At 38.6% G+C, this 18679-nt stretch overlaps 1 protein-coding gene across 6 annotated transcripts in view; it reads left to right on the forward strand.

The window, feature by feature from the left end:
* LOC118405606 (N-acetylglutamate synthase, mitochondrial-like) overlaps positions 1–18477 on the forward strand; it is a 29635-nt gene extending 11158 nt beyond the window's left edge. For 3 of the 6 annotated variants that reach the window (XM_035805152.1, XM_035805154.1, XM_035805153.1), the window contains exons 2-17: positions 1464–2479; positions 3829–3948; positions 7009–7122; positions 7602–7729; positions 7965–8024; positions 8206–8368; positions 8731–8820; positions 9387–9467; positions 9827–9926; positions 10507–10600; positions 10997–11074; positions 12145–12229; positions 13092–13148; positions 14825–14919; positions 15605–15735; positions 16271–18477. In XM_035805152.1, the coding sequence (XP_035661045.1) occupies positions 1514–2479; positions 3829–3948; positions 7009–7122; positions 7602–7729; positions 7965–8024; positions 8206–8368; positions 8731–8820; positions 9387–9467; positions 9827–9926; positions 10507–10600; positions 10997–11074; positions 12145–12229; positions 13092–13148; positions 14825–14919; positions 15605–15735; positions 16271–16308 (2400 nt within the window). In that variant the 5' untranslated portion in view covers positions 1464–1513 and the 3' untranslated portion in view covers positions 16309–18477. Of the gene's footprint in view, positions 1–1463; positions 2480–3828; positions 3949–7008; positions 7123–7601; positions 7730–7964; positions 8025–8205; positions 8369–8730; positions 8821–9386; positions 9468–9826; positions 9927–10506; positions 10601–10996; positions 11075–12144; positions 12230–13091; positions 13149–13880; positions 13887–14824; positions 14920–15604; positions 15736–16270 lie in introns of all 6 variants that reach the window. The other 3 variants (XM_035805156.1, XM_035805157.1, XM_035805158.1) reach the window with 3 other exon arrangements.
* Positions 18478–18679: the final 202 nt, after the last annotated feature.

An 18679-nucleotide genomic window follows, 5' to 3' on the forward strand; every position in this document is an offset into this window, starting at 1 on the left:
TCTTTGTGGTTTTCTGTATTGCCTATAACAAATAGGCTGCCATGAGTATTTACATACACCATTTTTTGCAGAGATGGATTGCAACATGTTAATTGTGCAATTTGAATTGTATCGAAATCCTGCCACTTCCTGTTGAAACTTAATGGATATCAGAAAACAATTACATATTTCATCATGTTTCCCAGTAATGGTAGGTACTACTAGTGACACTTGCAATACGTCTAGAAAGCATCCATCTAACTTGAAACAAAACTTTAAGGTACCCATATGTTACTGTATTCCCACTAAATGCAGTGGACTAATATTTGCAGCTCAACCATGGAACTATTATCATGTTGGGATATTGATAAGAGTATGGTACTACCACACATTGTACATGTAGTTATGCACATATATCCTATATGCCCATATATGCCCAGTATTGTCACAGCTACATGTACATGTACATGTACATGGAGACTGCACAATAGTTTATTGCTGATGATCAACATGCTGCAAGTTAAAAAGTAGCCACAACAATGTTCACAGTTTCTTTTTAGAAAATGTTGCATTTTACTTCTGCCATGAAGTCTGTTACAATGTATAATCAAAAGAGAATTATAACTTTTGTCTATTCTTATCTCTTACTATAACATGTAGTTCAATGATATTTAAACATATTAAGAGTTAACATTCAAATTTGTTGGATCACGTCTATGAAATGAAATTGGGATTATGTTACAATGACATTAAACATATTCTTTACAGGCAAAAAAGACAATGACATCCCCTATTGGACACAATCTTGGTATAACACAAGACATTAACATTTGACACAGTTATTTACTATGTTAAATGCCATTGTCTTAGTTTTGCCTATATTTAGACTGTGTCAAATGTCATTGTCATGAATGAGTGTGTTAAATGTCACTGCCTGTCAAGATTATGTTTAATGTCATTATCTAATGATTTTCCTCTACGGCTATGTTGAAATGTCTCTTTAATACCTGTAAAAACTGTATTAAGTGTCTTGGTCTTTGCTTAGACAGTGTGTCACCCTATAGCTATCAGAAAGACCACACACTGACATTAGCATATCGATGACAGCTAAATTCTGAATTCAATCTTCAGTCTTGGCATGTGTCAGTTGGACACGTAGACATATTATATGTTCATTGCATGTGCTATCTGTGGACTCATCATATCATTGAATGTTTCTTTTTAGAACCCAAGACATGTACATGACTTACATTCAGTTGCTAGCCTTAATGACAGTTGCATGTATGTTGAGGATTGAACGATCACTACTACGCTGTTCTGATGAAAATCTGATCATGATATCTTATACTGTTTGTTCCTGCAGGTCTCTGTGATTGCAGTTACATGAATCCTTTAAGGATTGAATGATTGCTACTACTGTACTAGTACTATTCTGATAAGAATCTGATCATGGTATCTTATACATATCCTATTTGTTCCTGCAGGTCTCTGTGATTTCTGTCCATCCTGATTGCCTGTGAGAAGAAGCCCCACCATGCAGATCCTTCTGCAGAAGAAGGCGTCCTTCTGGCACCGCCGCATGCACTGTCTGCTGATGTACTCCGCCTCCGAGTGCGCCTCCAGCAGCAAGACGGGCTCAGCCACGTCACCTGAGCTACAGCGGAAGCGTCTGCTCAAGACGTCTAGTGCCTTATCTCAATGTCCCGTTCACGGGATGCTCACCGCCAAGCCCCTGTCTCCAGATGAGCAGGGTGCGCGCAGTAAAGCCACTGGCCAAGGAGGTGCCAAGGAAGAAAGCAGCGTGGGGTACGCCTGTCAGAAGTGGCTACACGACAGCACTGAAAGCAAAGACGGGTTGTCGTACCTTCGCTCTGACGTCAGCATGAGCGATAACAGACCGAGCTCGATTGGCCGCGCGAGCCTGGCGAAGGCAAACGCTGCTCGTCACGGAGGAGCAACTGTTGGCGAGGCCTCCCACTTCTCGTGCGGTCTCGTCGGCTGTGAGTGCCAAACGGTTTCTAACACCCCTCCCAGATTTGTAGGCATATGGAAGAGTAAGCTGGACAGTACCTATAGTCATGCCGAGAAGGCCTGGAAGGGTGGAGCGACTGGTTTTACACCAGGAAAAAAGGACGCGGATGGGCCGAAACTGCAGTGCTCCTGTCAAAACAGTCGTTTTGCTCTCTGCAAGGATGGAAGTGAAGTGTACTGGGTGAACAGTTTTCAAAAAGCTGGTAATACAAACACAAATTTCGCTCAAAATGCTGCTAGGAAGTACAGCGCCGGACTGCTCTCGGCGTCTCTCAACAAGAAGTTTAGCCCGACCCAGCCAGTTGGACGGTGTGGCTATGCGACGTCTGCAGCACAGCCAGTGATCGAGCGATCGCCGGCCGTGGTGTCAAAGACGAGTCGCGTGATGGCTACACTGCAGTCTGCGTACATGCTGCCCATGTCCTTCATGAACGGAGCAGCTCACGACCTGAAGAGATTCCTGGAAGAGGTCAGTATAGAAACTTATTACTCAATCAAACATAAGTAAAAGGGGTTGCTCTCTATTAGTGACTGAAAGGTAAAGGTAGTCCCAAAGCCTTTTTGAGGCCATAGGGGCAGTGGGTTGTTATCCACTGTGTCTAGGGCAAGGTATAGGAAGGTGGAGGCTTGTCTCTCTCTTTCCACTGCCTTTACTTCCCTAACCAAAGACAGGTACCCATTTCGACACCTGGGCAGGGTGAGGAAAGTTGTGTAAAGTGCCTTTCCCAAGGACACAATATCTAGCCAGGAATGCCAGGAACAAACCCCGTACCTCTTGATCTTGCGTTGTTGATGCAACTGAAGTTGCCTCTACCTAAAAGTTTCAGACAGAATCAAGAAGTCTAAAAACATATGTTACGATTAATCTTTACTACAAGTTACATATCTGACTAGGACATTGCCTTTTGTACAAAGTTATTTGATTGACATCTAACTCACTTGCAACAAGAGTCAATAGTTCAGAGGGGATTATAACTAATCCAGGGGAAAGGCAGTCACCCTTTTGTAGAATTATTTTAAGGCATTCATGACCAGACTCATAAATCTAACTGTAAATATATATGGTACCCTGTGTCATTAACCTACAGGTTAAAGGGATACTATTTCACTTGTAGAGCAAAATTTCTTACTGTCTATGATGAAAATATGTAGTATTGCCCCTCCCATAATGTACATTGTTCTTCCAAAAATGCAGAAAAATGTCAGTGAATTTTTACTTGTGTAATCCTTTGCACATTGTGTACCTATTAAAGCTAACAGTGCAAGATGGGTGGGGGCGTGGCAACTGTGTAAAGATTACTGTATGGCATATTTTAGGACATTTAAAGGTTGGTCTCGTAAACCAGTGACATATCCAGCTGGAGGTTACAAAATAGATGCTGAGCCCGTAGCCTGTGTCACTAAAAACAAAATATAAGTTTGTACATCATGCATTCTAAACAGGGAAACGGGTGCATTGCCCTCATACATTTTGTATGCTTACTTGTCTTGGGATTTGCCCTTAAGAGCATACTCTAGAAAACATGCACTTTTGGACTTCTGCATCAGTACTCCCCTACTTGCTCCACTGACTTGCATAGAACTCAAAATTCATCTTTCTAGAAAAATGTCTGTGCAGTTGTTGTTTGACTGACATTTAGTTCATTTCAATCTCTTACGAATGTTCATTTTGGGAGATAAACTCTTGACTGTTATTTACCAGGTCTTTTATTAGATTTCTTTGTTGTCATCTTGTGTTCAGTTAGACAATCTAAGATGTCATTGAATGGACCAAGATGCTGTTTTGATGCTTATTCATCATTCTGATTGGTCCTCCAGGTTGGCACAGACCCTAAGGAGGCACGCTATTGGCTGAAACAGTTCCAGCGTTCCACTGATGCAGACCACCCGTTTGCTGTTGTACAGGTGGACCAGGAGGTGTTCACTAAACCTGAGATGGTAATACTGGCAATTCTCTTTTTTATCCATTGAAATAGTGCTTTGAAAGATTGAAGCAAAAAGCTTGCAATCTAAATGCTTCATTTTTCATGTAAAAAAATACTACATAGAACGAAATATGTAAGGTGCATTAGATCTTGCATCTTCCTACAAAGAGTCTTGTTGTGGAGATCTGGAGATGCACTGCATTGTGTTATATTCATAAAAAGTGTTCAAATGGCTTTGCCCTACCAGGAAGGATTAGAAAAGATTGTTGGGAAGTTGCTATTTGAAAATTAAAGCAAAACACAAGCTTGCTTACAAAGAAATGTACGTAAGAAGTTTAACAGAACATTTTGAGCGACTTTTTCTACAGTTCTTTCTGGTCCCTCCTGTAGTGCATGACCAGGCATGGTGCCACGTGTTTACATCTCACATGCTGGGCATGGTACGTGACACACTGCACATATCACAGCTAGGGTGTGCATTACAAATTTCTGTCCCAAATAAAGTGCCGATAACTGAGTCAACATAGACACCAATCATGTGCTATGGTGACCTTTTCCAGAACATGCCATTGGAATGTGTGGCATGTGTGTGTGAGATTTGGTGCATCTTGTTGGCTATGTGGGTGGACTCATGATGGAATGACAATTTTCTATGCTGCACCCGTATATGGAACTGCACTATATGATACCTATACAAACGGTTACTGTCATGAATGGTAAAAAGATGGGACCAAGTACCTTATATTCTAGAAACATAGTTCTGTTGTACTTTTACTTTGTCCTGAAATTTTGCAATGTGCCTTCTAAGATAAGAGAAAAAGATGTTATTATTGTTGAAAAGTGTGGTGCCTAAGTTCAGATGTTCTCAACTGATAAAAAAAACGTTGGAAGTCAACTTAGCAGGAAATGACTTTTTATTCAACACTATCTTCTCAAATGGACACCATATAATGATTGTTACTGTCAGGTAGATATTTAAAATGCATGCATATCACCACCAAACTTTCTACTAAAGCCAGGACTTTCAGAAAATGATAATGATAATGGTATTTCGGCTCATTTTAAAGATTTGAGGACAAAGTTTTAGTCTGCTGTAGTATTGTAGAGTATGTATAGAACTAGTGGCATGGTGATGAGAAGTGTGTTGAAAGATATTCTCTGTCACACGTTCTATCTCTTCACCACTCCTGGTGTGTGTGCTATACAGCATTGGACTGTGCCAACCGCCGACTCACTGACTTCCCCACGAAGTCAGGGGGTTTCTAAGCGGACTGTGCCGAAATTAACACATAACACGTAAGTTATAAACCCAGAGGCGCGGAGAGCAGGGGGCGACGGCAGCTGAGAAGAGGAGGCAAGGCGAGTGTCAGCGACATCTTGCACCTTGAGAAACAACAATCCCTTTTATCACGTTATGACTGTGTTGCAACTACTCTCTGCCTTGTCTGAATTGCTTGGTTCTTAACATTTTAGACAAAACGTTTGAAACCACATTGCCAAAGGGTTTAAAGAAAATAACACTGCTTGAAGCACCAAAAATGCCACAAAGCTTTAGAACTCTGGAATCAGTTTTTCATATATTATCAGATGTGTACCACAAAACAGATACAATAGAGAACTGGAAGACAGCATCATGTTTGTTCTTCGTCTTTGGACACCAAAAACTAAAACAATTTTGTAAGTTTTTATAACTCAGCTATTACTTACAACCAGAACCAAGCAATTTTCTGAATGAAACTGGAAGATAGACAAATCAAAATTGTTGTATATGTAGAAGAAAGCTGTACCAACTTTGTGTAGATGTTCACTAGATGATGATAATTTTCAACAGCAAGAACTTTCTACAGATGATTGCCAGTTGAGGTAACATGTTGTTGAACTTGCATCCTCAAAACTTAGCATCCAAGCTTTGGTTTGGGCTGGAAACCTAAAGAAAAGTATGGCTCTGTGATATAAATTTGCATGGCATTAATGAAAATGTTTGAAAGTTCTTGCTGTTGTGAAGGAAGGTAAAGATGTTCAAAGCATGTAAGGACTGTCCTTCAACTATATTTAGCATCAGTATGGTTAAAGCATCTGTTGCAGTTCCAAGGACACTTACATTTTAATCCAAACTGTAAACTGTATATTGCAAAACATATAAACTTCACTATCTAAAGCTGTCAGCCAAAACGCAAAACTTTCTGTCTTAAAAAAATGTTATTATGACCAAAGTACTGCCTGTATCTTTGGCACTTTTGTCTTAGTATTATGGGTCTCTTGAAATACTTTTATATATAGTTTGAAAATATAGTTGTAGGACACTCCTGTTAAATATAAGCTATGTAGAAAACTGTGATCAGCTATAGCAATTTCACAATGATTGTTACATTAAAGCTAGACAGTAGTTGCCTGTTATTGCTTGCAATGTTATAAACCATTGTGGATAGACATACATGTACTGTGTTACACAACTGAAATAACTACAGCTGATACAGCTACAGATCTCTCGGGGATATGGTGTAGATTTAAAGGCATTTCTTAGAAAGTGGTAGTTTACGAAAAAGGATTCTCACAACTGCCTAAGGAGGTTTGAAAAAATCCATTGTGTTCATGTCAAAAATATGAAAATTACTTAACAGACAGCTGAAAAAAATGGCAGGATACAGTATGTCAATTTTTTAGAATCAACATTCAGAGTTAATTGATCAGGGATTCCTTTTGAGACCACTCTGGCTGTACAGCTCAATTTTGTTAGAGAGTTAGATACAAAATTTGATATCCATTCTATCAGATGTGTGTCTTAAATGAAATAAGCCCTGAATATCCACCTTATTTTACAATATGAACAAAATTTCATAACACTGGAACATCAATTGTGTTTAATGGCAAGAAATGATTGATAGAATGGATAGAAAATTTCAAACTGTTAAAAGTTCTATCTTAACTGTTAACACTGTTTTGTATGTTTCTTCAGAAGTTGTGTAACTCTACAAGCATGGTGAGTCACAAGTGTTTTAAACTTAAACTTGTCAAAAATGTTGCCAGGCAGACTTTTCTCACGAGGTATCCCTCCTCTGTTTTGTTGCTTCAGCTTGAGGGTCTAGGGTCGTGCCTGGCGTTCCTACATCGCCACGACATGAAGCCAGTTATCGTGCACGGATGCACCGTACCGGAGGAAGTGGAGATGACTCCACAAGTTTTGTATGTAAGTGTCCAGAAACTATTACTGCAGCATAAGAGCCTGTAGCCTGATATCCTAGATCCAGTCTGCCCCTCTTGTCAAAGAGCCAAACATTTAGATACTTGTGTTAAGAGAGGCAAGAGCTTTATTTGGCTTGAAGTTGGACTGTCCTCAGTAGCAGCTTGGTAACAGGTATTCAGAAGTTTGATTCTATGAAATGATGAAAATGAAACTTTTCAACCATGAAGTGTTTTCTCACCCTGATAAGTTTGACAATTGATTTATAAAAAATCATCTTTTGTGGAATGTTGCTATCATCCAGTGTCTGTCCCATTTTGTTGCCCCATTGTTTTAAAGATCTTTTTCATTGCTCAGTGGTCTTTCTTTCTCTCACTTTCAGCAGTTAACCTCTGACATTAAAAAAAACATGTATAAAGCTGACAGGTAAACAGATATATCATTAGCTGCCATGCTAACTGTTACTATGATTGTCCATTACTCAGAATGTGAAGAACCAGCTGGTAGAAGACAGTATGCGGATGGTGAACGTGCTGGAGGCCCAGGGCGCCCCCGCTCGCCCGCTCTTCAGCGGAGGCTGCATCCTGGAGGCCGAGCCGAAGAACCCTCTCAGGTGTCTATCATCTGTCATGTCTTTTCAGCCTCATATAATTTTAAGAAACTTTTAGATTTGTACCTTCTTCCTCTAGATATGTGACTGTAATAGTGGCATGAAAGCCAGAAAGTACTGTTATTTTATTTTTCAAAGTGAACATTGAGATTTGAGAACCATTTGATCCATACGTCTTGTTGTGTTGATAAAAGAAACTGTATTTGAGAACTAGTAACATTGTTTGTCTTTGTTACAGTGCTGACTTGAGGGGAGTTGTTAAGGAGGTTAACCCAGAACCACTGAAGTGGTGTTTGAGGTAAATACAGCAATATTACCAGTTTGTTTTCACACCTTGCTTTATATACTTCTTGCATCAGTTCTTTTGGTTCAAACTTGCCAACATCTTTTTAGGCCAGTTTCCTAACTTAGTCCTTGTCAAGGTATTAATCTATCTAAGTGCACAAAGTCTAATTAAGTCTCTGCCCTCTGTCCGTCAGATCTGGACACATCCCTGTCATCAGCACCCTCGGAGAGACGTCTACCGGACAGGTCATGACCATCGACTCCTCCGAGGCCACCGAGCAGATCTCACAGATCCTCGCCCCCCTCAAAGTCATGTTCTTAAACACCCAGGGGGGCATTGTGGACAGGGGTGACCAGGTGTGTACTCTGATTGTGAACTTGTGTTGTTTGTCAGGAAGTGAGTGTGAAGATGACTGCAAATGTCAGACTTGGCAAGAAGAACTGGTCAGAGGTGGTAGACTGTTATAAGTTCTTGTGGTCCAAATATACCCACCCAAAAGCCCTCTCTTGAAACACCAAGATTGACATAGAGGACTTGAGAGTGGCTGATCGACTATCATGGAGTTCAGTAGTCCCTGTCGCCCATTGTTGAATGATGATGTTCTATGAAGTTGAAAGGTCATCGCTTATGGTAAAATTTATTCTGGAGCAGGATTTGAGTTTGATTTTCTACACAAGAAAAAAAAGGGTTTCACTTACCCCAATTTTTGACTGTCTAGCACCAGACTATGGAATTGCTCACAGGGAGTGAGCGCTCTACCGCTACTACATGTATGATGTCACTTAATGCAGATAGGAGACGTGACTCGGTAAGAAGTAAATGAGAAGCACTGTAAATGCAGAACTTTTCGCGGTGGTTTTATGTTTGCAGTTTTCGTGTTGCCAATTCACCATGAACTTAAAACCACCACAAACAATTTTTCCATGGCAGTAAGAGACTACAGTGTATGGTGCTACCGCAAACTTAAAACCACAGCAAACAGTCCTTTTTCCCACTAACACAAAATCAAATCCCAGCGATCTTAAATGCATTTACTGTATACAGCACTTTACATCTTGGAATGGCGAGTGAATTACCACTCATGCTGATTACATACGGCATGACATAGGTTTATAGCTTCTAAATATATGTGTTGTCAGCTTTAATGCAATTGACCAATCAACATTTAACTCTTCAATTTGCCAAGGTATTCAGAATTGTATGACAATAAAATGTACTTGTATCATTTCAGATATTTTACATCATTTGCATTTTAAACCAGACTACTGAATGGGGGACTAATAAGATGCAAGCATTTCAGAAGTGGAGACATCACACAAAAGGTTCATGGTAAAGACGTCAATAATTCTTTTTCTTGTTATTTTTCTCCCACAGACTGTTGTTCAAGTGAATCTTCCCGCCGATCTAGAAAGTCTTCTACAGCAGCCCTGGTGCACTCCAGCTATCAAAAAGAAGGTACCATCTAACTGCATGCCATAGAAACATTGCTAATCTAACAAATGGTACAATCAAGTCTTCATTTGAGGTTTTCTTAGTGTTCCACATAAAGTATAGGTGTTGTTTGGGCTTATAGCTTCAAGAGGCATATGAAAAGCAAAGAAATTGTTTTTCCTTTTAGTGATTGTTGTTATTGACATCAACTGCTACAAAATGTGTCATTTGCAGCATGTTTCTAATGTTAAAGCCTTCTTCATTGATATAATATACCAGTCCTGTACCCTTCTTTATTGATATCATATACCTGTGCCCTTCTTTATTAGTATCGTATAATGTTTGCTCTTCTTTACTGATATCATATACCTATGCCCTGCCAGGTGCTGCGTATATCAGAACTGCTGAACAAGCTGCCTCCCGAGTCCTCTGTGGTCATCACATCAGCCAATGCTGTGCTGACTGAGCTCTTCACCCACCATGGTCAGTGCCATGCTAGCACTTTCAAATGCAGCTATTGCCCACATTGTGCATGCTTATTTTTGTGATATCCTTTGAGTAATGATGATGAAGATAACTTTATCATTAACAATTAATGTAAGTAGCAAGTAGTCTGATGTAAATTGGCTTTCATTATTGTACAGCCTAGAATCTATATTTACAATATTAGACTGATGTTACATATATCATATAGCCAGTTGTCTTATCATATACATGTAGCAATCAATATACATCACTTTGCCTTACGTTGTACCTGTTACAATTGTTGTGCAATAAAACTTTGTCTTGACTTGAGGTCTTGTCTAAATATTAGCAAGTTTGATATACTTTTTAGGTGCTTGCATTTTTCATCTGTCACTGTGTCTTGTAAAACAAAAAAATGACTCATTACAATGCTATGATATATACACTTTTTAGCATTACATGTACATTGTGAGGGATTTTTCAATGTACCTTTTTTCTTGATATGATATGGAACGAAACAATGTACATATAGCTCTTAATTTGGTACTGTCTGCACCATACTGAATGTCGTTAATCATTTTTGCTCTTCTTGTCTCAGGATCAGGGACGTTCTTCAAGAACACAGAACCCATCAAGAAGTACCAGAACCTGGCAGATGTGGATCTGAAGCGTCTGAACGAGCTCCTTCGCAGGTAAAAGCTCGTTCAGAACTGTTTGATTTAACTTACTATAACCCTCATAGAGTCATTAACTTTGATTGTGATAATCATCATAGAATACAGGGTAAGCACTGAAATGGGAAAAGCAGTACACAAAAGGAGGTTCTAGTGATAGTAAACAACTTAACCATTTTGCAACACCACAAGGAATCTTTCAGTTCAAATAGCCAATCAATTAGGATGTATTCATATGTGACCTTACAGACATATGACACCAGCAGTTGGTCAAAGGTTCCAGTTTTATGTGTTTATTCATTGACTTGGCTGTGAAAGGTTCACAGCCAGGGCTGAACAGCTAGCACACGGTTATAACAGTATGGTTTTAATGATGCGTGTCGAAAATAACAGCCATTTTTCTTACCAATGCAGGTCTTTTGGCCGAGTTCTGAAGGACGACTACTGGGAGAGACTGCAGGGTCGACTGAACACATTGTACCTGTCTGAGGGGTGAGGGAGTCATACTTATTCATAGCTAGCTACGTTGTATTTGTGTTGCACAATTCAATGAAAACATCACTTGGTTTAAGCAACACTGCACAGCAACAGTAAACAAAGCTTTCTCCAAAGTGCAGTGTTATGCAGTGCCGTAGTCTGGGATTACATGTTTGATACAAGGTAGTGTAAATGTCATTAAGCACCAAGGACAGGGATGGTATGGTTATTATTCTGCATCACAGCTCAATATGATTGCCATTCAGCACCAAGGGCCTGTGTAGATCAAATATATCATCATGTGAATAGTGTTCAGCACCAAGGACAGGGATGGACCAAATTTAACACAATGTGATTGTCATTCAGCACCAGGGACAGGGATAGATCAAATACATCATCATGTGAATGTTATTCAGTACCAAGGACAGGGATAGATCAAATACATCATCATGTGAATGTTATTCAGCACCAAGGACAGAGATAGATCAAATACATCATCATGTGAATAGTGTTCAGCACCAAGGACAGGGATGGATTGAAGATAGCACAATGTCATTGCTATTCAGCACCAATCCTTAGGCAGGATTGATTAAAGATAGCATAACGGCATCTCCAGTCAGAACCAGGGACAGGGATGGATAACATCATGTGAATGTTATTCATCACCAGGGAAAACTGATACATTAGAAGCAACATGCTATGAATGTTATTCAGCACCAAGGACAGTGATAGATAAGAAAACAACCTGCTGTGAATATAATTCAGCACCAAGGACAGAGATAGGTTGAGAACCATATGCTGTAATTTCTATTCATCACTGAGAACAGGGATAGATTAAAAGCAATGCTCTGAAGCAATTGTAGTTTCAAATTTAAAATAACCACTGCCAAATACTCATGGATCAAAGTTCCTCTGTTTTGTGGTTTATACTCTAACCACTATCTTAAAGCAACCCTCTGAATCAACTGAAGCTACAAATTCAACACAACCACTGCCAAATACTTATGGTTCAAAGTTCCCTAAGTTTATAAATAGTTGGTACGTTCTGTTGTTAATATTCCAACCACTATCTTAATTTTGTGCAGGTACAATGCTGCTGCCATTGTGACCAATGAGCAGGTGGATGGAATGCCATACCTGGACAAGTTTTCTGTCAGCACACAGATACAGGTATATAAAACCTATACTTGACTCTAGCTCCAACCGCTTATTATAGTGCTACATCAAATTTTCAGGTGAAACATGATACTAACACCTATTTAGATCATCCATACAGCCCTATATTACTTTATAAATGTTGTATAGCCTTACCTTCATATAGTACTTACTGTTTTTGTTGAGTGTTATATATGTATGTATACTGTTACATTATCATCTATTCACACTCAATTTGTGATGTTGATGCCTTGCATGTTGGTATTTCTGTTCAAATGCTTTTGCATAAAGCCATGTTACTGAAGTAACTATTTTGTGTGCATATCCTTGTGTCAAATATCATTATTTCATGATATATTTGCTATGCATTCTAATCTTAGCACTAAAATGGAAGTCAACTACTTATAAGATATGTAGTCTTGCGCACGAAGTCTTAAAACACACTCCATAGCTCCAGCTGTATCATGTGTTGAATAGCACTGAAGCATTATATATGCATTAGCAAAATACATCTGAAATATCACACTTGAAATCTGAGGAACGATTTTCTTTGCATGGAGAAAGATGTTCTTTGAAGTGATAGCTTCCAATTCTCATTCTGTATACTATTACCTGCTTGGTTATTATTTGGGATCCTAAATCTACTCAGCATTATGACGAAAACGAAACAAAATCTTATCCTTTGCCTAGAAGAAATTTTGTCATTTGGTTGACAACATCATGTTGAGATAGTGACATGCACCCCTTGTTTTGCTTGCGTTCTGCTAACTCCATTTTGCTACCTACATTTTGCTTGCTTTGCTGTGCAGTGCTTACTTTCACTTGCAGCTAGGCTTTAGTTATTTCTTCACCCCTTCCCCTGTTTTATCACCCATAGACTGATGAAAAGGCTAGGGCCAGGGAAGGGGAGTATTACTACCAAGAGCAACTAGAGGTAATAGCATCAGGAAAGATGCAGGAGTTGGTTGCTGTTCTCTGTGTTACTAAACACCATAACAGTGTTCTTCCCTCACAACCAATCAAGCAGGCACTTGGAAATGATTGATATGTGTTCTTTTAAGGATCAACTAAGTCACTCTTTCTGTTTGATCAAAGTAGTGTCAATGACTGCCTACATGCTCAAAAATCTTTACTCTGATGTTGTGTATGATCTATATCATAATTTCTTTTCTTTGCATTCTTTTCTCAAGCCTTTTCTCAATTCAAGCATATTGCATGAAAGATTTTTCAGATTTCTAAACGTCAGTTGTGGCCTATTTTGTGCCACTGGTGACTAAACTCTTTGCTTGTCCTTTGGATTTCTAAAACTTATTGCCAATGAATCAGACTAGAAGGGAAATTCCCATTAAAAGGTCTGAACTATCCCTTGTTGCCTATTCTGTACAAATTCCATACCGGAAAGAGCTCCCAAACAGAGGTTTTATGAGTTAGTATTCTTTAAAAAATGCAAAATGGAAAAAAAGTTGTATGGTTTATAATGAAGATACTTGTAGGACAAATATGTCATATTTTTTACATGAAAGACAACAGTTGCTGCATCTTCGTCCATCACATGATTTAGGATATTGTCTATGCCATGCACTGCTTAATGCATGAAACTTTACAGAGTGCAACCTCTGGTCTATTTCTTTTCTTTCTCCAAACCTCTTCATGCTGAATAACACAGGAGGAAGTATGTGACATTTTCAGTACTGATCTTCTTGTCTGTGTTGCATGGATATGATATATGATATGATATGATGTAACATTGCATTAAAGTTTGGAGTGAAAGTCTGCATGAAAATAGTGCACGGATTTTGTCAGAATGTACATGTGAGTTGATTTGAGATGCGATTGTTGTGCTAATATTATGTGGGTACTTCTTTTTTTATGTTTGGTTGTGTGCAAGGGTTGGCACATCAACATCCACAGTCCACAAGTTATCCTTGTTCAAATTTTGCACACAACAATAGTTGCTTGTACCCTCTAAGATTGTATGTCTTATTTAGCTTGGCTATACTCCTGTAGAATTCTCAAGTCCCTGAGCCCTGGCCTTTGCAATAATTACACTGCTAGTCCTTAGCTTGGATTGTGTCTGATATGTTTAGATAGCGATGTGTTGACCCACATGTACATACAGGTTAGCCTAGTGTGTACCATCCGGATAGTAGTTTGCTCCTATTTTTGCTTCTGCTATCCGTCTGGAGACTTGCACATTCAAACCTTTTGTGGTAAAATTAGTTAATGAACGAATCAAGGAATTGGTTCTAGAGCGCTGGTTCGATGACAACAGGCCATCCCGCAAGTGACAGAGGGTGTTTTCGGTGTTGGAACACCGGTTCGAAGGAGCACTTGAATCCATTCCATAATTCTCTCATATGTGGGGACCAATCAGTGCCTGCGTCCAAAATTTGGACGATTTCAGACGTTAACATGGTTCGCGTTTTTCCCAGACGGAAACACAGAGAAGCGACTGTATATAGTGTATAATGAACATCAAAGCTAGAAGCGACTGTATATAGTATATAATGAACGCCGGAGCGAACTACTTTCTGGATGGTACCCAGGCTACATACAGGTATGGTAAGGAACAGAGGCCTGAAGGTGATGATTGATGTTTCTGTTGTGCAGGGCCAGGGTACCAGTGAGATGCTGTGGGAACATGTGCGGCGGGACTTCAAGTCTCTCTTCTGGCGTTCACGAGGGAGCAACAAGATAAACCCATGGTAATGCATTTGTATTAAATCACAGACTTTACACATAGTCTCTCTTCTGGCGCTGACGGGGGAGCAATAAGATAAACCCATGGTAATGTGTTTGCATTGTATCACAAACTGCTGTACATTACACATATCATCAGAGATAAGTCCTAAATTTGAAATTCACCAGTGAAGACAGTATGGATGACAACAAAAGTTTGTAGTCCCATACACTTTTTGAGGCAGGGGCAGTGGGTTTTTAGTCCACTGCGACTAGGGCACAGTTTTGGAAGGCACTGTCAGCACCTGTCAGCACCTGTCACCCCCTCAACCAAAGTCAGGTACCCATTTCTACACCTGGGTGGAGTGTGGAAAGTTGGGTCAACTACCTTTCCCAAGCTCACCAGGAATGCCTGAAATGGTACCCATAACCTTTGAACCTTGCCACATGGCCATTCAACACCACTAAGCAATGATGACTGTGCAAGGACATAATAATGATGAGCAATACAGCACATGAATAGTAAGCCACTTCTATACAAATTTTGGGAGGCTGGGGTTAGTGAGTGCAAAACATCACAAGTGGAACAAAAAGAAATTGAATTTAAAAAATACATCGTACGAGGAAGAAACAAACAGCCTTTCCCCTAAATTCTTAAAGGATGACTGTCTCCTGTATATTCATGACTCACACTGTGATACCTCTCCTCAGGTACTTCAAGAGATCTGAAGGCAGCTGGAGTGATGGACAGTGGACAGTGTTCTGGTACGGAGTGTCCCAGCCCAAACTGTCCTACGAACTGGTCGACTTTGCTGCAAAGCTGCCGTCTTCCTTTACAGAGGGTAATGCTTGCAGTCTGTTATTGGCATTGGGCCCCTTTTTCTTGGGCCCAATGTTGCTGAAATTTTATAAGGAATGAAGAGATAGGATTACCAATCCCAAGTGTAAACAATGAATATGTAATCACCCATTAGCAGATAATGTGATTGTATCTAAGTTTGGCTAAATGCCATGGTTTGGAACTCTGTATTCAGAGAACAAAGTACTGTTTTGACAATCTCACTGTAGCTATGAGTCTAGCAAATATGCTCATTTTACAATGAAGTCTGTGCTTGTATAAGTTGAATGTAATAGGATGTATTTTTTTTTGGCACTGTGCATTTATTTCTCCTAACTCAAAACAACATGTAAGGTATTAAGTGTATGGTTGTAATGCATGATGTCTGTGTGTGAGAACTTATGATAGTTTACATGTAATTTGCTCACTTTGACTTCTACATTTAGTGAGGAAGGTTTGAGGAGCACAATACTGAATCTGGTGTGTTTATTCATCTTGTCTATACAATACTGATCTCTCTTCTTGTGTGATCCATACAGATGATGACATTGGTTCCAAGGCATCGATTGCAGAATGATCTTCCCCAGCTGACAGTGCCAGCATCTGAAAACAAAGGCTTAAGAAACAACTCTTAACATCTTGAGTTGAAGAAACTTATCAGTAAAAATAGCAAGAATTTTTTTATTTTTCACTGCAGCAACAAGCTACATTGCAAGATTTTCGTTCCCTGCAATTTTGTTTCATTTGCTGAATATTTTTGTATTTCTTCCATCATGTGTTTTGCACAACTGTCATCCTGAAAGGATAGATTTGTAATCATAGTAATTGAAAATACTATGTATTGATTTGAAATCATATACACAATGTATATGTTCTTGACTTATTCAAGACTCTACAGTAGGAGGTAGAAAGAACCAATACAAGTCACCGCAAAAATGCAAACCACGCAATGCAGTACATTGAATGTACAAAACAAAATTTTGTGTCGTTAATTAAACTTTCTAGTAGCTTTCGCATACCAAATTAGGTACGCAGGAGATGGCTGATAAGTCAATTTGGTTTTGGGTGCTTTGGGACCAGATTTCATTTAAACTTCAGATAGAGAAGTCCCAGTGACTTGCTGTTTCAACATACACTTAGATACAGAACGTCCTTGCTCTTAACAGTCATTTTTTTCAATATTCTGATGTTGCATATATATACATTGTATATTATACACAAAAATTTACATTGTTTTTGATACCGCCTTTAAGTCATTTTAATTTTTCTTTTTTTATATGTACCCTTTGTTCCAAAGTTGGAATTTCGTTTGGTCTTACAAAATGTTGATTCTATAAGGTGTGTAAATTCCATAAAACAATGTTTTCCTAATAACACAGTGTTAATAATGTAGCATTCAACAGTGTGGAAACTGTTTGAAATCTCCAAAATTGTTGACAAGGTTTCGACTGATTTTTTTTTATCTCATGGTTTTGCTACATTTTGCCTTTGACGCACATTCGCATACTTACCGCTAATTTAACATGCCCACAATACTGCCAATGGTATATGGCTGCCATATTTGAATGCATTACACTACACAGTGGGCCACTAAAATACACTGTCCTATTTGTCATTAAAAAAAAATCAAATCTTGTATATTTAGTTTCACAATGTACAGAAGAATTCTCTGCAATTTTTTTATTTATTGTAAAGAAACTATTGAAACTATTTTCTTGACAATTCAAAGCTTAAGCAACATATAATGTACAGCTTAATAAGAACTATGTTGCATGTGGGATATGTTTAATTTTCATGGTGCAGGATTTTTTTTATTAAAGCCATTGAAAAAAATACAAACATGATGAGAGATATATGTTGTCATATATAAGTCTGGTGTGTAAACTATAAAATGTTTAGATTTGTGAGTAACAAAAAAAATGTTTGCTAGAGAAATGTGAGTGAAGTGTTGGGTGTTGTTCAGTGTTAAAACCCAAGAAAACAATTCACTCCCTAGACTAGGGTCGATAGTAATAAGGTAGGATAACAGAATACTAATCCAACATGAAAACTTTAAAAGTGTATATTTGTGTGATTTCATGGTAAATGTTGGAAACCAACAAAACTGACAATTCTGTGTGGTTTGAAAAAGGTCACAAATTTGCTGGATAGACATTTAGTAATTTCGAATTCTTTACAGTGTTAACATCATGCAAGTTGCATCATTTTGTGGTACTATTTGCTTCTGACTGCCTTGTTGTCCTTTATGTTTTGTTTTATTTTATTTTAACCCATATTTTCACATCAGACTCTGAATATGATCTTGAACACAATTTGTACATATAACCTCCTGGTCTTGTTCTTTTGAAAACCTTTACATATGTTGTAAATATAACAGAATCTTTAGAATATTCTAACATTTTTTCACCCCTTCCCCTCCCCTCATTTTAGATATTTCCTCATAAAGTACCACCTTGATTGATTGTTATGTAATACAATATATGTGTTAGCAGCATTAATTGGTCTTTGGTCTAAGTAATGTATGCACTTAAAAAACATAAGGCCATTGCTCCAGAAAAATCAGCATTTTGTGACCATGATACGGGTTTACTGATGGAAAAGAAGTGAGTAAGAAACAGTGACACGTTTATCTATTGGAGTTGTGACATCGTGTGATGTTTTGTGGTAATGTTCCGTGTAACAAATATGATGATTGATTGTAATATTTATTTTTTTGAAATAATTAAATATGGAAGGTGTGATTGTTTATGTTGTGATGATTAATTTTATTTGTGTGGGTTATACATTTTGACAGTACAGGAAAGTTGACATGTAGATATGTCTAAAAATATGCTGTGGCAGGCCCAATAGAATAGAAGGGAGGTTAGTAAAAATTTTACACGTTATTTCCTCACAATGTGCTAACCAACAAGCTCTCAGTCAGTCCTCTTAACCTTCTCAAGTTCAAA

Source organism: Branchiostoma floridae, chromosome 18 (assembly GCF_000003815.2).
Source record: "Branchiostoma floridae strain S238N-H82 chromosome 18, Bfl_VNyyK, whole genome shotgun sequence".
Taxonomy (NCBI): Eukaryota; Metazoa; Chordata; class Leptocardii; order Amphioxiformes; family Branchiostomatidae; genus Branchiostoma; species Branchiostoma floridae.